Here is a 21,141-nt window from a genome sequence, read left to right on the forward strand (position 1 = left end):
GGGGACTATGGAGGGGACCCCTGTGAGCCCCCATCCCCACCTGCTCCCCCAGCCCTATCAATGGCTGCCCTGCCCACCCCAACTCCTGGTGCTTTAAAAAAAAGCCCCCGCTCACTGGGTGCTGCTAGGTTGAGGGGGGATGATCCCTGCTACCCCCTACTGCTCCACTCTCCCCTCCTGACCTCCCCATCACTCCCCCAGCTCCCCCCCCAGCTGCCCACCCTCCCCAGCTCCAGCCCTTTAAGAAAAAAAAAAACAGAAAAACCCTGGGACTCACCGCTTCTGCAATGGCCTTGGGGCTTCGGGGGCTTGTGGAAGAACCCCCCACATGGTGGGGGGCAGTGGGGATCACCCCGTGCCTGATAGGAACAGTGAGTGTGGGGTTTTTCTCTTTTTTTTTTCTTAAACGGCTGGAGCTGGGGTGGGTGGGGCAGCCATGGCGGGACTGATACAGGAGGGGTGGGGTTGGGGGTTTGTGTTGAGCACCCATGCAGCATGAGGTAGTGGGGGACAGCAGGGATTTTTCTCCTTTAAAGGCAAAAATCTGTTTTGTCACATTTTTCTATGGCAAAAGGAAAACCCCAACCCCCGATCATAACATTACAAAATATGTTAGCCATTTGCAAATTCCACTATGGGAACTCATGGAAATAGGCCTTCACTTACACACACACTACATCATTGGATACCGTTTTAACAAAGGTGATTATTACAAAGATGCAGCTGCCGCAGCTCAGTTCCCAGGTTGAAGGTCTGCTTTCCTACCATGGGAAGCTCTTGTTCTTCCCTCATGCCTGCCATTCATCCTGATACTCCCAGCCTGGTGTTTTTCATGCAAGAAGCAAAAGTAGTCTCCATGTGCTTCTTTTTTCATGGCTTTATGCCAAATGCTTCCCATTCTCCTATTCAGAACGTCTGTGTCACCCAGGGAGGCTCTGCTGAGAAATTATATCCTATGAATGATATCCTCATTCATTTCTTCATCTATCCTTCCTACTGAGTGACCAGATTTCTTCTGTACAAACCAACTTCCTAGGTAGCAAGATCACAGCATGAGGTGGTATGGCTGCAGGCTTCATGCCTGTAAGAAAGGGGACAGTGACATATTTAGAGTAAATTTATATTTGAGAGTCTATTGGAAAATCTCTGAGAATAAAGTTTCTGCTGCTTGAAACACCCAGTTTCTCAAGTATCAAAGTATCATACCAGCTATTCTGGCTGCAAACTACTGAAACTATAGTATGAACATAAAAAGCTTCAGGAAAGAATGACTGCATTCAGCCTAAAGAAAGGCATTCCACAGGTGCAGATCTAGTTTTCTTAGAAATACTTATCTGGGTTAAGGTTTATGCTACCTTAAACCTTAATCCCACAAAAGTCAATGTTCTTCAAAGTGCAGTTGTTGCTGAGCCACATTTGACAGCAAAACATACCCTTTGCCAGTGCCCTCTGTGTCCAGTGCATAGAACTGCATGCACAGGATAAATCACAAAGAAAGTGTCATAAAACATTTCTTTATTATGGTGTGGAATTAGTTGTTTATTCACAGCAAGAAACGGATAAGCAGAAAGGTAGGAATAGCCTTTTTTTTTCTGTGTTACTGATGTTTCTTTTCATCCTGGGCACAAGTTGCCTTTTAACCATTAAGACACTGAAAAAATGACAAAAATCCCAAATATTAGTTTAGTTTTCATACAAATGGACATCAGGTTGCTAGTTAGACCAAGTGTATTCTTAACAGAAGATGAAACATGGTAACCACTGGTTTTCTTAGGAGAGAAAACTATCATTGTTTATCATTTTGGGGCATGTGACTAAGCATTTGATTCAACTGATATACCATATATGGTTGTTATGCTGTCATGTATAACACTGTAGGAAGCCGAGAACATCCAAATGCTGCCTACAGGATAGAGTCTTCCATAATAACATGATGTGACCCTTGGCTTACTGGGTAAAATTCTGTAAAATGAAGCACTTTCTATTTTTGCCTTTAATTCAAGGGTACATCTTGACATTCCACCAGGATCTCTTGTTCCATTTTGATTTGACTGGTGTGACATAGCATGATGCAATTTTTAATTTGCACATGTTGGACTTTCTTGTTAAAAAGGGAGGTCACCAGAGATCCCCCCATAGAATTCAGTGAGTGTTACCTCAGCTACATCTAGCGTAATTAGTAGTAACGTAATGTGAAGTGTATGAGCATAGCGCCTTGCAGGAGCAGGATCTGAAGCCTCCCCTGTTACATGCTGAGTGACTGGCCTAAGTTTACGGTGAAGAGAGTTGAAGATGAAAGCATTCAGTTCTTCTTGGGACTGGTTCTTGAATTTCTTGATCTTGAAGTACAGATGAAGAGTGTTCTTCATTGCAATGTGACATGCATTAAACTCTTGACAGCCTTGATTTCCGCCCCCCAAGATTTCCTTTCCATTGAGTTTAAGGAGAAACCATGAAATCTGCATGTTTGTCTGCCTCCGGAACTTAAAAAGAACTATTGCAGCCTCTTTGCCCTTCATTTTGGTTTATAGTATACATATTTTATTGATAATGTAGCACAAACATTTAAAGAAACCATATGCTGACTCATGCATTAAATGTGCAGCCAATGATGCACAACATGTTCTAGTCTGATGTCACTTTATAAATAGAAAACAAAATAAGCCTCAACAAAATTAATGTTAAAAATATAAATGGGATGTTTGAACAGGGTTAATTGCTGTTGTAGCATTTCATGTAATTTCATAGCCCAAATCCCTTATCCTCCCAAACTAAAGTTTTCCAAAATGCTCTTTTTAAAATATTTATCCCACTGATTGCTTGTTTTGAATTATATACAGTTAATATTATGGGCATAATCGAAGGTTTGTTGTATGTCAGTTTCCTAAGTTTTAGAACTAAAAAATATTCAGCTAAAATATAGTTTTGAAATAAGAAAGTCTTTCAACCTGCCATGTTCAGCTGTGATTAGATGTGCATGAGGAATTGAGACCTCATCATATTATTAAACATTAATCAGTGCATCATACCAATTTCAAGACAAAAGTTTTACAAATGTGTATAAACAGCCATTTTTCTTTAAGAAAATGATTTTAATATAGTAATGCCTGCTGGACTAATGTGTATTTTATGCTTCTTTACTGGGGAATAAAGAAGCTCAGGTTAGTCTTACAGCAACTGAAGGAATGAATGAACTCTGAAACATCAGCTGATGTAAAAGATGAAGAGCAATCTGCTAACATTGAAAATGTTTGCTTTGATTATCAAACTTCCCAGGTAAGGTAAGGCAAGGGAGTATCTTGGTACCTTGCTGGTCCTGTAATTAGATTTGAATTGGACATTAAAGAGCCATATTTTCAAATAGTGTAGAAAAAAAGGCATGTTCTTTTTATTTAATATAGCATGGTGGCATCCTCAGGCTCTATTTCAAGCTTCATTGAATTACATGCTTTACAAACTTCTGGTAAATTATAATCCCTGCTTCAAAGAGCTTACAATACAAAGGACAAGGTATAATTGGGTTAGGTAAGTAAAAACAAGCCAGGCAGAATGAAGATATAGAGTAACACAAATTATAGGATGTAGACAAGTCTTAGCCAATCACAAGCAGTAATTATGGTTTGCCACCTGCCTAGCCATTATTAGACTGTATTTCTCAGGATGTTTGACAGAGCAGGTGAGTGTGAGAGACTTCAAAGCATAAAGGTGGTGGTGGTGGTGGTGGTGAGGGGAGAGGTGGGGAAGAAGATTAGCATCCTCAGGGTGTCAACCTGGCAACAAGATGACAGGTCTTGAACTGACCTGTTTTTTTTAGTGCTTTGGAAGCTTGCGTGTAGGGTGATGGAAGGCAATAGTGCTTCATGAACAAAGCATTTGGTAAAACCACATAATCCTAGTGTTAGAGGAAAGGCAAAAAATACAGCATAGGGTTTAATCTGAGAACAGAAGCAAAAGTTGCTAAGAAAAACACTAGACCAAAGGTAACCTCAGGCAAAAAAAAAAACTTTGCTGTGTTGTTAAAAGCTTCAGTCAATTTGTTAAGAGCAAAGATTTTTGGGGTGTTGTGACATTTGCAGTATGAAGAAGAGCTTTAGCTATATAAAAGGCTATTTATTGGTTTGGAAAGGGTTAACTTGGAAAGGGATGGAGGCAGCTTGCCATCCAGGGCAGGAAGGAGCCAGTCTTCTTGGGGCAAGACGTCTCCTGAAAGGCACTGGTCCTTGAAAATGCTGTACTGGGCGAAGGGAAATATAGGCAAAGTATCTGGATATGTATCCTAATACGAATGTCTAAAAGAAACCAGAAGCCTCATCACCTCAATCATTAAGAAGTAGAAGCTCAGGAATTGACAAGAAGGACTTCTGGTGTTCTTAGTTTTCAATGTTATTCAGAAATGAATGATCCTAAAGCAATTAGACCTGATTTTCTATAGCCCTACACTTTTGTATACCATGATTTCTTGTGCATAATAGATGTAAAATGCTTTTCGTCTGAGTTAGTCGCATTATGCTTGCTTTGCCAGAGTTTTAGGAAATACGGCAGCCAAGAGTCAGACCTGTTGTCTTTAGAGAGAGATTAGGAAAAGATTCTAATGTAATTGTGTATAAACTACTCTGGGCCAAATTATAAACAGAATAATCCTGAGCGGAGTTGTGGTCATATACGTCTGATAAGAATTTGGCCCTACAGATCTTTGGAGAATTGTCTAGTAAAAAGAACTGTATTGCTGAAGACAATACACAGTTACAGTACAGCCAAAAGAAGCTGAAACCATCTGCCAAATGTTATTTGGAAATCAGTTTAAGAACACACCTTGAAATAACTGGTGTGATGTGTTTCACCAAGAAAAGCTGCTGCTTATTTCTCCAATACAAGGGTGATACACATTAATAAGTTCCTTATTAGGGTTCCAGTATTTCATATTACAAGCGATCTTTTACAATGGTATATTTCATAAACTGTCTAGACTCTACTTCTCTTCTCCGCACCGGCCTATAATGACCTCTCCTCCTTCTGCAGCACCCTGCTGCCAAAAAAACAGTACAGCAGCAAAGGAAAATGAGAGAAGAACAAAGCACTATAGGCATCAACCAGGCACCAGTAGCCATTACCACCCAGGCAGGTCTGTGGTCATCATTTTCTGAAGTGTAGTTTCTGCCACTGTAACCTTTGGTTTCATTCAAGTTCTGCTTACTGTTGTTCAGACGAGCGGGACTAGGTTTATGGGATAACAGCTTAGCAGATACAGACATCAAGGTAGAGTATACAAGCTTTTTGTCCAAACTGGTTGTCAAACCTGTACTTGCTGAACTTATCTCTTTTTCCTTAGCAAAAGGATCGGCCACTGGTGAAGATCTTGTCCATGAGTCTGTGGACAGTTCAGGTTTTTGGACCAGGCCACTTGTGCCGTGGATGTAACTATTTACTGCTACCAAACCTTGGCTCATGGTAGAAGATGAAGATTCAGGTAGAAGTGAACCTGATGTGATGTTATCATGCTGGCAACTTTCTGAATCAGCAACCTTTGAGTGGTTTTGTCTTTCATATTTGTTGAATGAAGAACGGGTATTCAGATCCTTATAAGACAATTTCTCAAAAACAAGAAGATCTGGATCAATCCCTATTTAAGCAGAGACAAAGCATACATTAAATACACATCTCTTAGCATTACACTTAGCAGGACGTGCATTTTCACTTCTCTAAGGTAACGGGGAAAATAAGTAAATGCTATTTACAAGGTAGCTTATATATGTTATAGGGCCAAAAAGCCCTCAAGGCATTTTTAGGAGTTGTACACGTTCTTTAGGTGATATAAGGGAATTACCCCCACTTTAGTTTAATACATTGTTACCTGTTGTAATGTTGTACAAAATGACATTTCTTCTAGCCTGCACTATGCAGCTCTCCAGTGATGGACAATAAATATGCAGGCAGTTAAAGTTCTGATGGATAGTTTCATAATAGAAAACAGCCAAGTTACAGGAATCTATAACAAGAAAAGTATAAATGTTGAGTTTCTGTGAACATAATGACCCCTACATTTGCTTTCCATTTCTTTTGCCTACCGTGAAACAATGGTAATAATACTGGAGAGTTGAATAGCATTTTAGAACAGAGGTTTTCATGCTGTTTTACCAATTCCCTTTGAGAATATTTAATTACATGTTCAAAAGCTAAGCATCTAGTCCAAAGCTAGTTTTCCATGACTACATTGCTCTACCCTTTTCTCCTGCAGTAAAGAAGTAGACTTACTGTTAGTGATTAAAAAAAAAAAGTTTCTTTTACCTCCTCTCATCTTCCCTCACCACAAAACTATTCCTGAACTAAGCAGGGCACCTTGCATAAAAATGTACTTGCAAGGTAAGGACTGAGATTAACAACAAAAAACTAGGATTAAATTGCGGGGAAAAGTGTCCATTTTTGTGATGCTGATTTTCATGATTGCTAGAACAGCACTTGTGGAAAATGCTGATATAACTATTGAATCTGAATTGAATGCACGCTTTAGAGATTAGATGCTTATGGTACATGTCAGCATAGTTCTGCTTAGATCACATGATTTAACAGAGCTGGATATTTACAATCTGCAAACCGTTCTAAAATGGCTCTGCAGTTTTTGATTGAGAACAAAATTGATGGTAACTACAGTGTGCATATGCATTGCCTTCACAACAATAACATGCATACTCCAGAATGTAGCATGTGTTACATTACACGGATGTTTATTTTAACAGCCTTATTTTTATGCTCATTCTAACTGAGAAATTAACTTTAAAATGACTGTTAATGCCATTTCTATTAGGAAGAGTGAGTAAAAAAATTACATACAATGTTTTCCCTATTTACCCTCTCAATGTCTTTTTGATTATCTGCTGTGGGGAAGAAGAAAATGTTTGTTTATTGCTAAAATATAGCAATATCAGGCTTGAAATAATTTCTCTCTTAATTCACTATTATTTGACCTTTATAATGCACCAGTAATACATTACAAATACACTTTGGAAATAGGCTTGCAGATATGAACAAACAGATTTAAGTGTTGTAAAGCAGAGGTGATGTTTTCTAAGCAGGGTGTCTCTGAGCATGCACTTTGTCTATAAAGCATCTGAACTCAATAGCTTTCTGAAAGGATGCAATTACAGTTTTATTACAAATTATAAGTCACTGCTGAAATACACAAGATTTTCAGTCCTAAGCCAAATCTTTCTTTGCTCAGCTGGAATGAGGATTGGAATGTCAGCACATAAATATGTATTTTAAAAACTCTAATGAAAATTCAGGCAAAGGGAAGCATGATATGCTATCAAAAAAGAAAATAATCAGCAATTTTTCCTTGCCTGGAGTCATTCTTCATACTCTATTTCAAGCATAAGTCAACTTTCATCAGTCTCCAATTATTTGTCAGACTGATAAAGAGCTTGCAGTTAGTAGATGTGCACTTTAATAAAAAAGAAGATGGGTGCCAGAAAAAAAAAAGTATGGTTGACATAAAAATGGTGAAGGACAAAAGTCCATTCTTTCTGGTTTCATAAAAATTTGCTTTGTATTATCCCAACTGTTTTAGTTCTTATTTAAAAGGTTATGGCAGAATTAAACAAGCACCTTTAGTTTGTATGTAGATATTTTGAACCATTCTCTGCATTACACATCTTACTGGGTCAGATGTAGAAAACTGGTTTCCATCTATATGAGAATTTAAAAGTCACTGACTGTTTAAGGAAACTGCAGAAAAAAGTACTAGTAAGCTTTTCCATTTTCTCTTCTAGATTTCTTACGACTTACATAAAGACACACCATAAAAAGACTTCGTTTTCCAAATATCTATTATAGAATTATATTTAATTTAATGTTTGCATTTATGTATCAACTTTATCTACCAGATCTTATTGAAATATTCATTTTTGATTAATTATGGCAGTAATTTGTATCCTTACTCTTAGAAGCTGGTGTACTTTAGATTTTTCCATGACACCGGTAAAGCCAGTGGAAATAACCTTTGTTTTTTGTAATGCTATTATGTATCAAATACTCTGCAACTTTATAGATTAAATCAGATATTATTTAAAAACACACAATACTTACGAATAGGAGTACACATGGTATTTCAAAGCAAGCCTTTATTTGTGAAATGTTTCAGAAGCAGGCCTCTTATCAGGAGCCAATGCAACTTTTTTTTTACGTTTCCTTTTAAATGGTGTTGAAGTTTCTAATGATTGTACAGCAAATGAAAGTTTCACAAAATTCTTTCATTTTAAGATCCTAAAAATGAATCTACTTTCATTTTGAAAAAATGTAATTTTTTGGTATATGCTCCATTTAGGTTGTTGGTTTTTTGCTTATGGTAAAAGATACTGGTTTGAATGAGCTAATAAACCCATTTTTCCCCAGGCAGAAAATATTTTTTGCCAGAGTGAGGATTTTTTGGTAAGCAAATAAATAGAAATTCCCAAAGTATATATATATAAATGTTTTAATTGTTCTGAAGATAATAAGTTTAACAGATAATCTTAATGTGTTTTGTTTTGATTACTTTAAATTTATTTTTCATCTTGTAGTGCATTTCTCCATACTAGGTAGGGTGGGATAGCACCAAAGGATACCCGTACACAAGTGTGGAGGCTGCTCCAATGTGCTGGAAGTCCAGTTAATTGAGTCTGCTGGTAATTACTGTGCTTTGGCAGCCTCCTGCATCTTGTGTATCAGCACCCCCATGTTTAAAAATGTTTGACAAGCTTTAGTTCAAGTGCCTTTCTGCCATTTTTAAGTGTGGGGATGCTGATACACAAAATGCTGTGGCACTTTAATTAGATCAGTTCTCAGAGCTGCTCTAATTAAAGCACTCCCCCCAACCTCTGGAGCACGTGTAAAAGTGCCCTTAGAGACTACATGGTTCAGAGAGGCGTTTCATCAGATGTAAAGAAGGCTGTTGTCTACTTCAGACTGAAATAGCTAACCTCCTTATATAACAAAAAAGAAAAGAACCCTCCCCCCTGACACACACACACACACACACACACACACACTCACCCTGTGCATCAGTGGAGCTAATTTATCTGTGCATAATGCCAGTGTCCATAAAGACTCACTTTTTGGTTTGTATTCCATTAAAACCTTGTCTGTTCGATCAAACAGTTATATTGGGATTTATAGCAGTAGTTCTGGTACTGACTACTTCTGTCTCCTGGGAATTGAATTGAAATCACTACCTTATTGCATGCCAGTCAGTGTAATGCCATTCAAAGCTATAAACTTTTGTTAATGATGTTACAGAGATATAGCTGAACCTGTGACTTTGTAATGAAAAATTCTAAACACCTTTATTGATTTCCTGACACACTGATTTCCTTTCCAGGATAAATGTTATATATTAGTAGAAATTTCTTGTTGGATATAAAAACCGTAAGCTAAATAAACAAAATATTCCTATATTGAATAAAGATTTTGCTATGTTTCTATAAGAACATGTAGTAATTATATATGCTAAGGCACATCTTGACTCTTTGCACAACATTGATAATTAATACGTAAGCTCTGTCAATCTGTGCTGGAGGTTGATGAAACTTATCCAAAACTTCCTCAGAATGTCAGGGTTGCTTGTAGTGTTATTATCCAGAGTCAGATGTCATTCTGCACCACATAAACTTAAAGTGCACTGCAGCTTTAGGATCAAATTTGAACACTCCGGAATCCCTTTATAAAGTCCTCTACTTTCTGCAGCGGTACAGAGAAGCAGTATAGTTTTGTGGTTTAAAGCTAAGAACTAGGAGTTCCTGAGCTCTGATTTCATCTCCAAGGTTTATGTTTTGTTTTTTGGGTTTTTTTCTTTTTAATGTGCCCTGGCCAACTTTTCTCACTTGTTTAAATTTAATACCATTTATTATCGGTATTGTGGTAGCACAAATGAGCCCCAATTGCATACCAGAAATATAGTACAAACATCAAACAAAAATGTGGTCCCTTCCTCATGGAATTCAGTCTTGTTAATCTGCCTCAGAGGGCGCATCTACACAGAACATTTACTGCTCCACAGTAAAATATCACCATCTACACATGTAGTGCTATTAGGATGGAGTAAAGTAATTAACTCCACCACTTGCATTTACAAGTACTATCCTGTGGTGTTCTTTACTCTGCTGCGATACATATGTAGATGCTGATGGGGCTGGCTGGGGTATGAGGGTGCTTCAGTTCAGGGACTGCCTACTAGCTAGCCCCACAATGAAGCACCCTCATGCCCCAGCCAGCCCCTCCGCAGCATGTTGAGCTGGGTCAGAGCAGCCCCGGGCTGGCAGACTGACCCCCTGGTCCTCCTGTCAGCCAGGCTGCTTTGACCCAGCTCGATATATTGAGGTCCCAGGCTGTAAATGTGGCACATGCGAGCAATAAATTCCATTGCAATATGCACCAGAGTTTCTTGCTTTGCCTTAATAGCATGTGTAGGCATGTACAGAAAGCCTGATTCTTTCACCCATATCCAGGCTGCATATAGCTTATTCCATGAGTAGACCCACTGACATTGATGGTCCAACTTGCAGAGTAATGTTCTACTTAACCTGAGGGGAACTACTCTCAAAAATACTGAGAGACTGTTACTTAAATAGTAATATTATTAACATGCACCCAGAAACAAATTTTGTACTGGGAAACAGAATTCTTCCATTTAATAAAACTTCAAAGGTTTATGAAAGCCAGACACTAAGAATATTTTTTTCTAATAATTTAATCATTTTTTTCTAATTTGTTCTTCCTAAAAGTTCACATAGTCAAAGTTACTTCTATGGAGGCAAAGGAGGGACTTGGGAGGGAAATAATTAAGATGTATCCTGGCTTTCCCGCCTCAAAAATGTATTTGTTCTTTAGAAATATAAGGCAGTGTTTAAAAATCCTAAAAACCCAAATTTCCTCATGTGCAGTAATTTTAGTATACACTTCTGGGATCTGAACAAAAGCAGATAATAGACACTTACCGTTCTTCAGAAGGCAGCAGGCTCTGCTGCACTGTTGGGCTGTGATTTCTGTGTAAATCTTCAGCACCTGAGCTCCCCATTTCTGAGATTCCTCCAGATCAATCAGCAAACCTGGGAAGCGTCGGATCCAACAGTTTTTGTAAAAAGCAGTGGGTGAGCAAAGTGAATCCGACTCCCACACCAATCCCAGAACCAGCAGCACTTCTGCTACTACTCCCAACAGAAACATTTCCTCACTTTGTGGGCTTAGTAAGAGCCATTTCTCCAGCACAGATGTGCAGAGGACAAGTCAGCATTTTAATAGCAAATCTCCTGGAAAATGCTGACATTGCCAGAAGAAGGAAAAAGTTTCTTTTAAAATGTTCCCATGATTCTGTTTGATGGACATAAGCTGAAAGTTTGAAGCTGTTTTCTGAACATGTTGATTTTTTTTTCTTTTGGACTTTAGATGAATTTTTCGGAGCCAGTAGAGCTTCTTGGTGTCTCTTTCAAACACATGCCATCTTTAGTCATTCAGAGAGCTGGACCTCAGGATCATGAATCTGCCACCTTTGTCCTGTTAGATCAAACTACTGTGTATCTGTGAATAAACACAGAATAATGATGAGCCAGAAGATGGTTTCACCACAGCTTTCTAAGGGAAAATAGCTACTTGTATCACTTGAGGTCAGCAGAGTCTTCCTCTTATTCAGGCTTGTTATAAATATTTGATACAAAGGCTGGATTTATTTCTATGCTTATTTAAATTCAAATATTTTTAAAAACCTATTTCCATGGTCTAGCAACCAGAAGTGGGAGGCTCTCTCCTTTCCAATCAATCCTTTAAATTTTTTTTTTATATATGTTGTGGAAACCCACTAACTATTGATGGTGAATGGAGGAAACTGTCTTTGGATTGACAGAACCATTAACTCGTCTTCTTCTCTAAGTTTAGTGATATCAAGAATTCAGCTTACATCAATTTTCCTCCTTATACTTGAACGTGAAGAAGGCCTGGCTTTATAAAATGTAAACCTGTAATAGAAAGTGGCTGGAGTCAGTGCTTTACAATTCTTCAAGTCCCTGTCTTTCACATAGCAGCTGACACTTGATTTTTTTGAACATCTGTTTGATTCCCTAATTTCCTGGTGCATATGAGTATTGTTAAACGGCTTTAGATATTATATCTGTTTACAATTAAAGGCTTACATGTCAGATGGGGAAAAGAGAGGCAAAAACTCTATCATTTTACTACACTATATTTTAGTATAGTGTTACTATATTTTATGAGTGGGGTTGTGATCTATCCTTAAAGATGGGTTCAAGGAAATTCCTCAGGTTGTATCTAGCAGCATCAAAATATATGGGATGCTTTCATGTTGCTTTAATACTAACACTTGTGTGAACTACAGGTTTACAGTTGGTATAAATCTTGCAGCATAATATCCCTTGGTCCCACGAAGGGGGTCAGCATAGTGTATGTGTATACAGAGCTCTACTGAAGTTTAATGCAGCTTAGCTCGGGTCCCCTTACATGAAGCCAGTAGCTAAACTGGGATCTTAGTTACTGAATCCAGTTACTGTTTATAGTCACATGGATTTCAATCAGGTATCTTCTGTAAATAAAGATGTTTCCCTGACATTTTGACAAATAATATTGGGACCATACATCCCTGGGATAACTGTTGCCTCAATTTTCCTGTACCTGAGCACAAAAGCCACCTGAGTAACAATGTCACGAATATGAAGATCTGTATCAGAATTCCATTGAAAACAGCATTTTGCTATACATTGGGTGTGTCTACATGAGACACTAATTGGGCAGTTGTTGAATAAAACTGCACAGTAGCGTGTCACAGCACAAACAGTACAAGTATGCTACTGCGCAGTATTATTAGGCTACTGTGCAGTAGCATCACTAAAAAGGTGTTTGCTGGCACTACTGTGCAGTAACTCTGGTTACTGCATGTTTATTTAGTACTTGATTATACAAGTACTAAATAAATGTGCAGTAACCACTGCGCAGTACTGTCTCATGTAGACGCACCCATTGTGTATCTATTTGGTTTTATAGGACTGGCATGTGACAATTCCAAGTGCTCTTCTTTTGCTCTTCATTGATGTTTTTTCCAGAAAGCAAAATCTGAAGTAATCAAAACCTTATGAAGAAAGAAAGAGCAAATGAGCTGGTTCATAATCAAGTTTCTGTATCAGTCTAGATTTCACCACTTCACAGAAAAGCATCTTGTTCTCCATTAAAATATATAGATGTATTTGTGGAATATGAATAAGTGGCTCAGAATCAGGCCTGTAGCCTCAGAACCACTGTATTTTCTCAAGCCTTTATTGCCTTACACAGTTTATGTACAGTCAACAATTCTCTTTACTTTTCAAAAAGAAGTAGCAGTTATATCCTCAGTCCTGCAAGTTATTCCAGGTGTGTGGACCTCAGTGACCAGACAAGCTCCTTTGATTTAACTGGGGATCTTTGCAGGTTTGTGCAGGAAAAAAACTGCAGAATTTGTGCTTAAACATGTATGGAGGTGATCTAAATTTTGCTCAGACCCTGTAAGCATCAATTTTCCTGTATCGCATTCAATAGGCTGACAAATGTCGAAGTACCTGCTCTTCTGCTGAGCCCATAACCAAATGGTACACTGAGTGCACAGGTCTGAATGAGACCATTCAAGAAGGATGATGGATAAATAAATATTTGTGGGATCGGACCCCAAATGCATAACAAGTGACTGTCTGCATGTAACCACACTCTGCATATAACAATTTCAACTTGTGTTATCAATTTTTTCGGCATCACAAAGCATAGGGATGTTGCCACCTGGGATCTCTTATCTTATTACCTCTATTTCTTTTTGGCCACATTCAAATTGACCACCTCTTTCCTTTGCATTAAGGTCAGATTCTTCTTTCTTCCCCATTCTGAATATGCTTAAGTAGCAAGAACAGCTGCAGAGAAATTCTAACTTTTCCCCTTTAAAGACGTGTAAACCAGTTTTACCATCTGAAGTATCTAAAATCACTCTGGGCAACACACACAGAAGAACAAATTCTTAAACTTGTCTATTACATTGCAAAGGCTTCACTAACGTTTCACGTAACTTTATCATAGGTAAAGGGGATGATTAAGTACATTTGTAGGACAAAATATTTACCTGGCTACCCCAAAACTCTCATAAGAAGCAACTATTTGTGTCTTACCTGCAAATGAGGATGTTCCATGTGCTCCTGAGGGAAGGGATGTAAAGATGTTTTCTGTTGGCAAAGAAAGTCTGGTCAGTATCGGAGCCGTACCTCATGTTGTTCATAGACTATCAAAAAATTGCTTTTAGGAAACTAATCGATAATTTGTTTGAGAACATGGTCATCTATAATCCTCCTACAAAAAAATCTGTAAATGTAGCTGCAACAAAGGAAAACAATGTTTGTTTTTAAATACTAGTTTATGAATTAAAATCACCACCTGAAACTTTCTACCTGGCAGCAGACACAGTGGCACAATCCAAGAACTCCCTAGAGAAGCTAATTCTCAGGCATTAACTCTTTTTCTGCCAAATCTTAACAAAACAGAAGCGTCTTTTACAAGTATCAGCAGTGGTATTTGGAATTCTTTTTGTTTGCTTATTTGTATATAAAGGGTTTAACAGTCTGGTATTAATGATATTTGCACGGGCTCTGAAATGGATAATGCTAGAAAGTATATGCAAGTCAGAAGAAAAATAGCAAGGCCTGACCTGCAGTCAGGTTTTTTCATCAGTCTCTTTACAATCCTATGGAGCTCTGTGGAAGTCAGTCTGCTTCCATACAGGCGCAGTGATCTTTTTTAACAAATCCAGCTGTAAGATATGTGTTCTAGCTCTTGATATATCCTGTTTCCCTTGTCTTCGTTTCCCCTTATTGCAGAAGGGTTGAATTAAAAAAAAATCCTGCAAAACAAAAATATTAATCTTGGGCCATTAAGTCCCTGTATTAACATGTCTTGACTCTTCTATATTAATTTGTTAAATAGAATATATAATACAATGTTGTAATAAAATATATGTCTAAATAATATTAAAACAAACAACTTGTAACAAAAACAATTAAATCTTTTGCATATTTATGAAAATGAAACATTGATTTTCCCTTGCCTTCAAAAATATCACTGTAATTAACCCAAAGAACCTTGTAAGTCACTATAATTAATGCATCCATACACAATGTTTTGATTCCAGAGTAAGTAACTCTCTCTTTCAAAAGAAAATTATTCACCAAAAGTTTTTCAACCAGTTCTGTTTGGAGTTACCAGTACCCAGGTTTGAGTTAGGCCCAATATAATGAGAGATGTCTGATCAACCTCTGAAAAAATAGAGAAGAATGAAAGGCTGCAAATTCTGTTTATGTGGCTTTGTGTGGGGAACCCTTCCCTCCACCTTCTTTTTTTAAAATCTCTTTAGCATTGTTTCAAGGGGGATTTATTTGGCCTGAGATTGTCTCAGATGTCCATAGCATCTGACAAAGTAGGCTGTTATCTACTTCCGTGCTTCTCTGGAAGTCTCTAAGGTACCACCCTGTCCTACCTTCTTTCTGAGATTTGGGTTTCAATAAACTCTGGCAAAGCCTGGCAGTGCAGCTGTTAAGTTTTACATGGTTTCAGTGAAAAGTAAGTGTTGCAGAGCACTAGGGTATGCCTGCTCCATTAAGGGCAGAAACTGCCTAGAGAGAGGGCCATAGGAGCCAGACAGAAACCTCACAGGTGCAGGTTGCCATGGCAATGGGCTAATGAGGGAATTAGCCTGCGCCTGCACCTGGTCAGCTGGCAAGAAGGAGACAGGGCCCTGGGCACATGTAAGCCAGAGGGCTAGGACTGGAGGTGGTCAGTTCTCTGGTAGCAGCTGGGGGGAAGGAGTTCATGCAGAAAAGCTCTGCGTGAAGCTGGGTTGCCTCTCCGGCTGCTGGGGAGACTAAGGAGCTCCAGGAGCTCCTAAAATGCCTGGGGATAGGAGGCACACATTGCTAAGGGGGAAACTGGCCCTGTTAAAGGTGTAGAGTGTAGCCTCCAGTGTCATTGGTATTATTACCCAGGGGCTCATGTTCTTGTTGTTGTTTAATCCGGTGGACTGGATTGAGGCTCTTGGGGAGGAGGCCTCACTGGGGCACACTACTGCGCAGAGCCCCAACGCCAGAGGGCACAGCGACAGGGTTGAGGAGACCCCAGCACCAGAGGGTGTGGGTACAGAGGCTAAGGGTCTGGTGACAACAAGAGACCAAACTAAACTGAGGCTTCATCACTAGAGACAACGTCTAAATACCATTTGTGAGGCATAGAGCATAGTACAGGAGTGGTTTTGGAGCCACACCTCTAGCCCATAAGGCTTGGGGTATCTCGCAAGTCACCTGCTGAGAACAGGACCCAGCAAGCGGTCTAAAAACCCTAAGGGTTTAGTGGGGTTCATCAGGACTGTGACTGTGTACCAACTTGAAGGCAGCCTTTTACTATCTTAACCAACAAAGCATGGCAGGTGAGACTAGAGGGTGCTCGCAGGACAAAGCTGGCATGGTCACAGGGCCCTAGGGGCATCACTGCTGTCTCTAGGGACTCTACCCCATGACAGTAAGCGTAACAGGAAACTTAATGAAATTTAAATGTGCAAATATAAGCCTACTCAGTGTCACTTGCAACTGGGCCTAGCTTCACTGCAATGAAATCTATGATGACTCAGACTTTATCAAATCTACTAAATGATGAATCGGAGTTTGTGGTGGAAACGAACCATGGAAATAGCGTTGTTTTAGATTTTGTGATGAGTTTAACAAAGCTCAAATAGTTTAATGAAAGTCTTCTATAAGCAGACAAGCTAAGATTCAACTTGTCCCACTAGTATGTGTTATAAGGGACTGTATGACAGGCAAAGATTTTTGTGGGTGACATCTTTTATTGGACCAACTGCATGGTAGGGAGAAATTTAGGGTAAAGGATACCCTTCCTCAGGTCTGAGATTGATTAGAATTAGTCCAATAAAAGATATCACCCACCCAAGAAATCTTTGCCTCTTGCTTATTTCCGAGACCATGACAGTTACAACATCACTCCAACAGTACACAACTTAAAAGGACTACTTATTCTGTCTTCATGATACTGTACTTTTTAAATGCGATTGCTATCATCAGTTAAAAGTTCTAAATTTATCCTAGTCTAGACAATCTCTTGGAATAGGCAAGAAAACTCCAGCTGGGTGTTGTTCATTTGTGACTTACACAGCACAAAAGCACCTAGTAACAGATGGTTCCACAGCAGGCCAAAAAGAGAGGGCTCTACCTGCCTGACCCTAGTTCAGGCTTTGTTAAAGAACCCTTTTAATCTGAGACAGTCGCAAGGAAATTCCTAACTGGAGTCTTTTTGCCTAATATATTAAACAGATTGAGTATCATGGCAGAGACTCCAGCACACGTACTTCTGTTCTGTTCTCTGATGACTGAATGCTCCATGATCCATGGCGAACACCTACTAAGAACAGAACAATTGGCACGCATTTGTTTTTTTTGGTTTTGTTTTTGGCATCCATGGCTCCAAAACAGCCACCTTAAAAATAAGCACCAGTAAAGAATGAAGCACAGGGCAGATCAAATGCTACATAAGAAACAGATTTCCTTTTTCAAGCACGTGCTATACATTTTGTGTGTGGCAAGCTAATAAATATTAAATGGTTAATCAAAAGGCAGGTAAAATAAGATGAAAATAGTGGGAATGAAATATTAACAGGCTGCTTAAAAACTGTTGTTGTTGTGGGAGGGTGTTAATAACCATGTTTAAAGGACTCTAAAAGTACTACTTTGTTTGCCTGGAAATATGAGAATAAGTTTATCCTCATTTAGTGGCTTTTCCTTCAAGAAAGATAAAGCTGGTAGCTGAACTAAAATATGCTCCAGTCAGCATCTCTCAGTAATGGGCATGGTGTTTTGCAACTCTGATTATTAATAAACTTGAAATACTGAAGTATATTTCCTGTGTTCCAGAGATGCCTGTCTTGTATCCTGTGAGCACAATGGCAGCATTTGTTCACTTCCAACAAACCTTATGTCATTTGGATCTAATTTCTCTCTAGGGTAATTCCATTATTACTGGCAGTAGAATTAAGCAGTGAAGCATGGGGCTCTTCTGTTTTACATTAGACGCTATATCCTAATAGTATATAGTTAAACATTCTTCCTACCTGCATCATGCCTCAGATCTTAAGACTAGATTTTTAAAGTTCTTTCAGGTTTAGTCATTTACTTTTTCACTGTGTGTTGCTTTCTGTACTGTATTTAATGTAGTGATATTAGGCTGGCTAATATTACATTCTGGTTCTCATGGACTGTTGCTGGTTCTCTTAGACAAGGCTCTTGAGTGCTTGAATTAGTAACCCTTCAAGTGAATTTTTTTTAAAGAAATCAAAATCCATTTCAGTGTTCCCTTGGTATGGTTCTGGAACTCGGTTGGTACATAAGATCTGAGTTCAGTTCCATTCTGCCACAAGTTTCTCCTGTGATCTTGCACAAAATGATTTTGGGGAAGATCTACACATGGACCTGGGCACCTAAAGTGAGTCTGCTCAAAGCCAAAATTGCTGTACTTCAAGGCTCTGCTTAATTGCAAGTTAACCCCATAACTGCTTGACTTTTCACCACTTAAAATTTTCTAGCTATTTAGTGTTCTGCTTCTGCACACAGCCACAAGCATCTCAGTCTTAACAGGACTATGCAGCTCAGTGCCTGTTTCACATCTAAACTCCAAACTAACCATTCCCTGCCTGTGTCCCATGAGTGGCCTGATGTGGTAGGCATGTCTGAAGTACACTTAATGTCACAGGACTGGGAATTACACAGGTTGTAGCCATATCTGCCACTTCCATTCAAATATGTGGCAGAAGTAGTATAAGCATACCCCTAATCTCTCTTTGTCTCAATTTTCTCAAGTGTAAGCAGCATCATACCTAGACTCCTGGCAGCCATGAGCGAACTTTTACTATCAGGCCCTCCTTTGCCAGAGATAATGATACTACTAATAATAAGAATTACCATTTTCAGTCCTCCTTTTTGTCCAGGCCCCAGGCAGCCACCCAGTTTGCCCATGCCTATGTCCAGCCCTGAGTGTAAGATAAGAGTAATTATACTTTCTTTCTCCTACTCATTGCCATTTGGTTGGCATAGATTTCATACTTTTTTCAGAATGAGGTTTGTCTCTTACTTTGTGCTGATCCAGCAACTAGCACAGTACAGCCCTATTCTCATTTGGGTGCTGAAGGTGTGGCTATAACCTATCGTATCCCTTTCTTGTGCTCTTTCCAAAGAAGAAAGCCACAGAGTAGACATCCTTCATACAAGCTGCACAGACTTTCTGGAAGTCCCTGGTTGATTCCCTGCTGACTGAGCAGATGATAGCTGGCACACGATCAGGAACTTTTCTGGCATTCAAGCTTATTAGGTATTATTTGGCTTACGGTAGTGTATAGGATCTCTGATCATAGAATGAGCTGTGATAATGCTGGCTCCTATATGAACAGAACAAAAAAAATGGTCCCTGCCACAGTGAGCTTATGATCAAAGTATAAGAAAGAAACAAGGATGCAAATAGTCTTGTATTCAAGAAAAAATAGGATGTATTTGTCAGTATAATAAATATGATAACTGTACCTGCTGCCCCTTGAGATAATCGCCAAGGCTGAGTCTGGATAAAGTGAGCAGAAGACTGACCATCCAGCTGTGTAAGTCCACAGACATGGAACTGGACTATTGTTCTGATAGAAATGGTTGCTCAGCAGAGAACATTGATAACCCTTTCTGCCATGTGAAGGGTCCTGGTGAAATCTGTCTCTCAGGAGTTCAGAAACCTGAAAAAATTACCTTGGGAGGAAGAGAATACTTCAACAGTAATTCTTTGGAGTATGAAAACAATATTTACATTATGATGAAATTCCAGCTAATTGAAATAATAGCTGGAATTCAATTGTTAATGGAATTCCAGCTAAGATTGCCAGACCTTATACAAAGATGACTGGTAATATACTTCTACAGAGAACTTCAATAAGAGGATGGCTTAGCATGGACACTGGTGTGAAATAGAGATATGTTCTTTCTTTGCTACCATTTGGCATAGCCATAGACTGTATAGCATAAGGTACATGCAAAACAAATGCTAACATGGCCTGGGTAGATGGCAAATATCTAGAAGACCTAGACCTTGCTGATGACATTGTGCTGCTGAGCGACACACTTGGAAAGCTACAGAGAGAGACAACCTGGCAAAAGTAACAGACCAAGCAGAGGCTCAAAGTCAAAAACAAACAAACTCCTCCCCAAAACAAAAACAAAAAACCCTTCTTGAAATCTAGGAATCAAATAGAAATATATCAGAAAGCAGATGCATGACTAATAGCACCACATTATTCAATGGACACCACAAGAAGGAAGTGACAGGAACAGCATTCTATAAATCACTAAACTTAACTCATGGAACTGGAAGCTATACAGAACCAGAACAAATCTGGGAATTTTCTGTTCAAATGTAATCTCTGTGCTAATATGTGGCTGTGAGAGTTGGAGATCTACCCTAATATAAGCCAGAAAAATAGATGGCTTTGAAGAGAGGTACTTACAAAAGATTATCAACATTGAAAAGAAAGGTTTTATCATCAACAATGTGATCCAACACACCAACCAGCAGTTCATTTTCACCAGAACCAGACTGGTGGGTTTCATTTGGAGGCCAAAACACAGAGTTCCATAGGAAGCCATCCAAATGAAACAACTGTTGTGAAGAAAAGAGGATGTCTAAAAGAAAACTTTAAAAAAAAGTTTAGCCGTGAGGGCAAAGCAGCACCATGGAGCAAATGGAAGCGGCAGTAAATGACAACAGGAATAGAGGAGACTAGTTTCCGCCCTGCACACCAACACTATTACAGGAATGTTGTAATATGCTGGTAGGCAACAGTTTCCATACACCAGAAGCTTAGCCTTTACCTTGTGCTTAGCAAATGTGGTTAAGACAAGACTCCTCTATCTACCCCACTAGGACCTGTCAAGAGGAAGTACTTGCCATATATAGTAAGTGTTTGCTTTGTATTTATCCTAGCGAATGTGAATTTGTTTCAGTCAGTCCCAAGGTCGCATCAACTGTTAGGGCACTTTTGATGTAGCAATAACTTTCCTCCACTCTTCC

The 21,141-nt window shown here is 39.0% G+C and overlaps 1 protein-coding gene across 1 annotated transcript; it reads right to left on the reverse strand.

The window, feature by feature from the left end:
- Positions 1–581: 581 nt before the first annotated feature.
- MANSC4 (MANSC domain containing 4) lies at positions 582–14,941 on the reverse strand. The gene is made up of 3 exons (XM_090043851.1): positions 10,968–14,941; positions 5,852–5,986; positions 582–5,620 (listed from the first exon to the last, which is right to left on the reverse strand). The coding sequence occupies exons 1-3, from the start codon at positions 11,194–11,196 to the stop codon at positions 4,923–4,925; spliced, it is 1,062 nt and encodes a 353-aa protein (XP_089899977.1). The 5' UTR covers positions 11,197–14,941; the 3' UTR covers positions 582–4,922.
- Positions 14,942–21,141: the final 6,200 nt, after the last annotated feature.

The sequence above is a fragment of the Crocodylus siamensis genome, chromosome 4, assembly GCF_052110815.1.
Source record: "Crocodylus siamensis isolate JL-2025a chromosome 4, ASM5211081v1, whole genome shotgun sequence".
In the NCBI taxonomy this organism is placed as follows: domain Eukaryota; kingdom Metazoa; phylum Chordata; order Crocodylia; family Crocodylidae; genus Crocodylus; species Crocodylus siamensis.

What these genes read in the sequence shown, in the direction of transcription:
- MANSC4 (XM_090043851.1), bottom strand. Translation starts at nt 11,196, where the DNA reads ATGTTTCTGTTGGGAGTAGTAGCAGAAGTGCTGCTGGTTCTGGGATTG. An exon ending in CTGCTGCCTTCTGAAGAACG is followed by an intron (nt 5,987 to 10,967) that starts GTAAGTGTCTAT and finishes TTCTTGTTATAG; the next exon opens with ATTCCTGTAACTTGGCTGTT. An exon ending in TTTGTACAACATTACAACAG is followed by an intron (nt 5,621 to 5,851) that starts GTAACAATGTAT and finishes CTGCTTAAATAG; the next exon opens with GGATTGATCCAGATCTTCTT.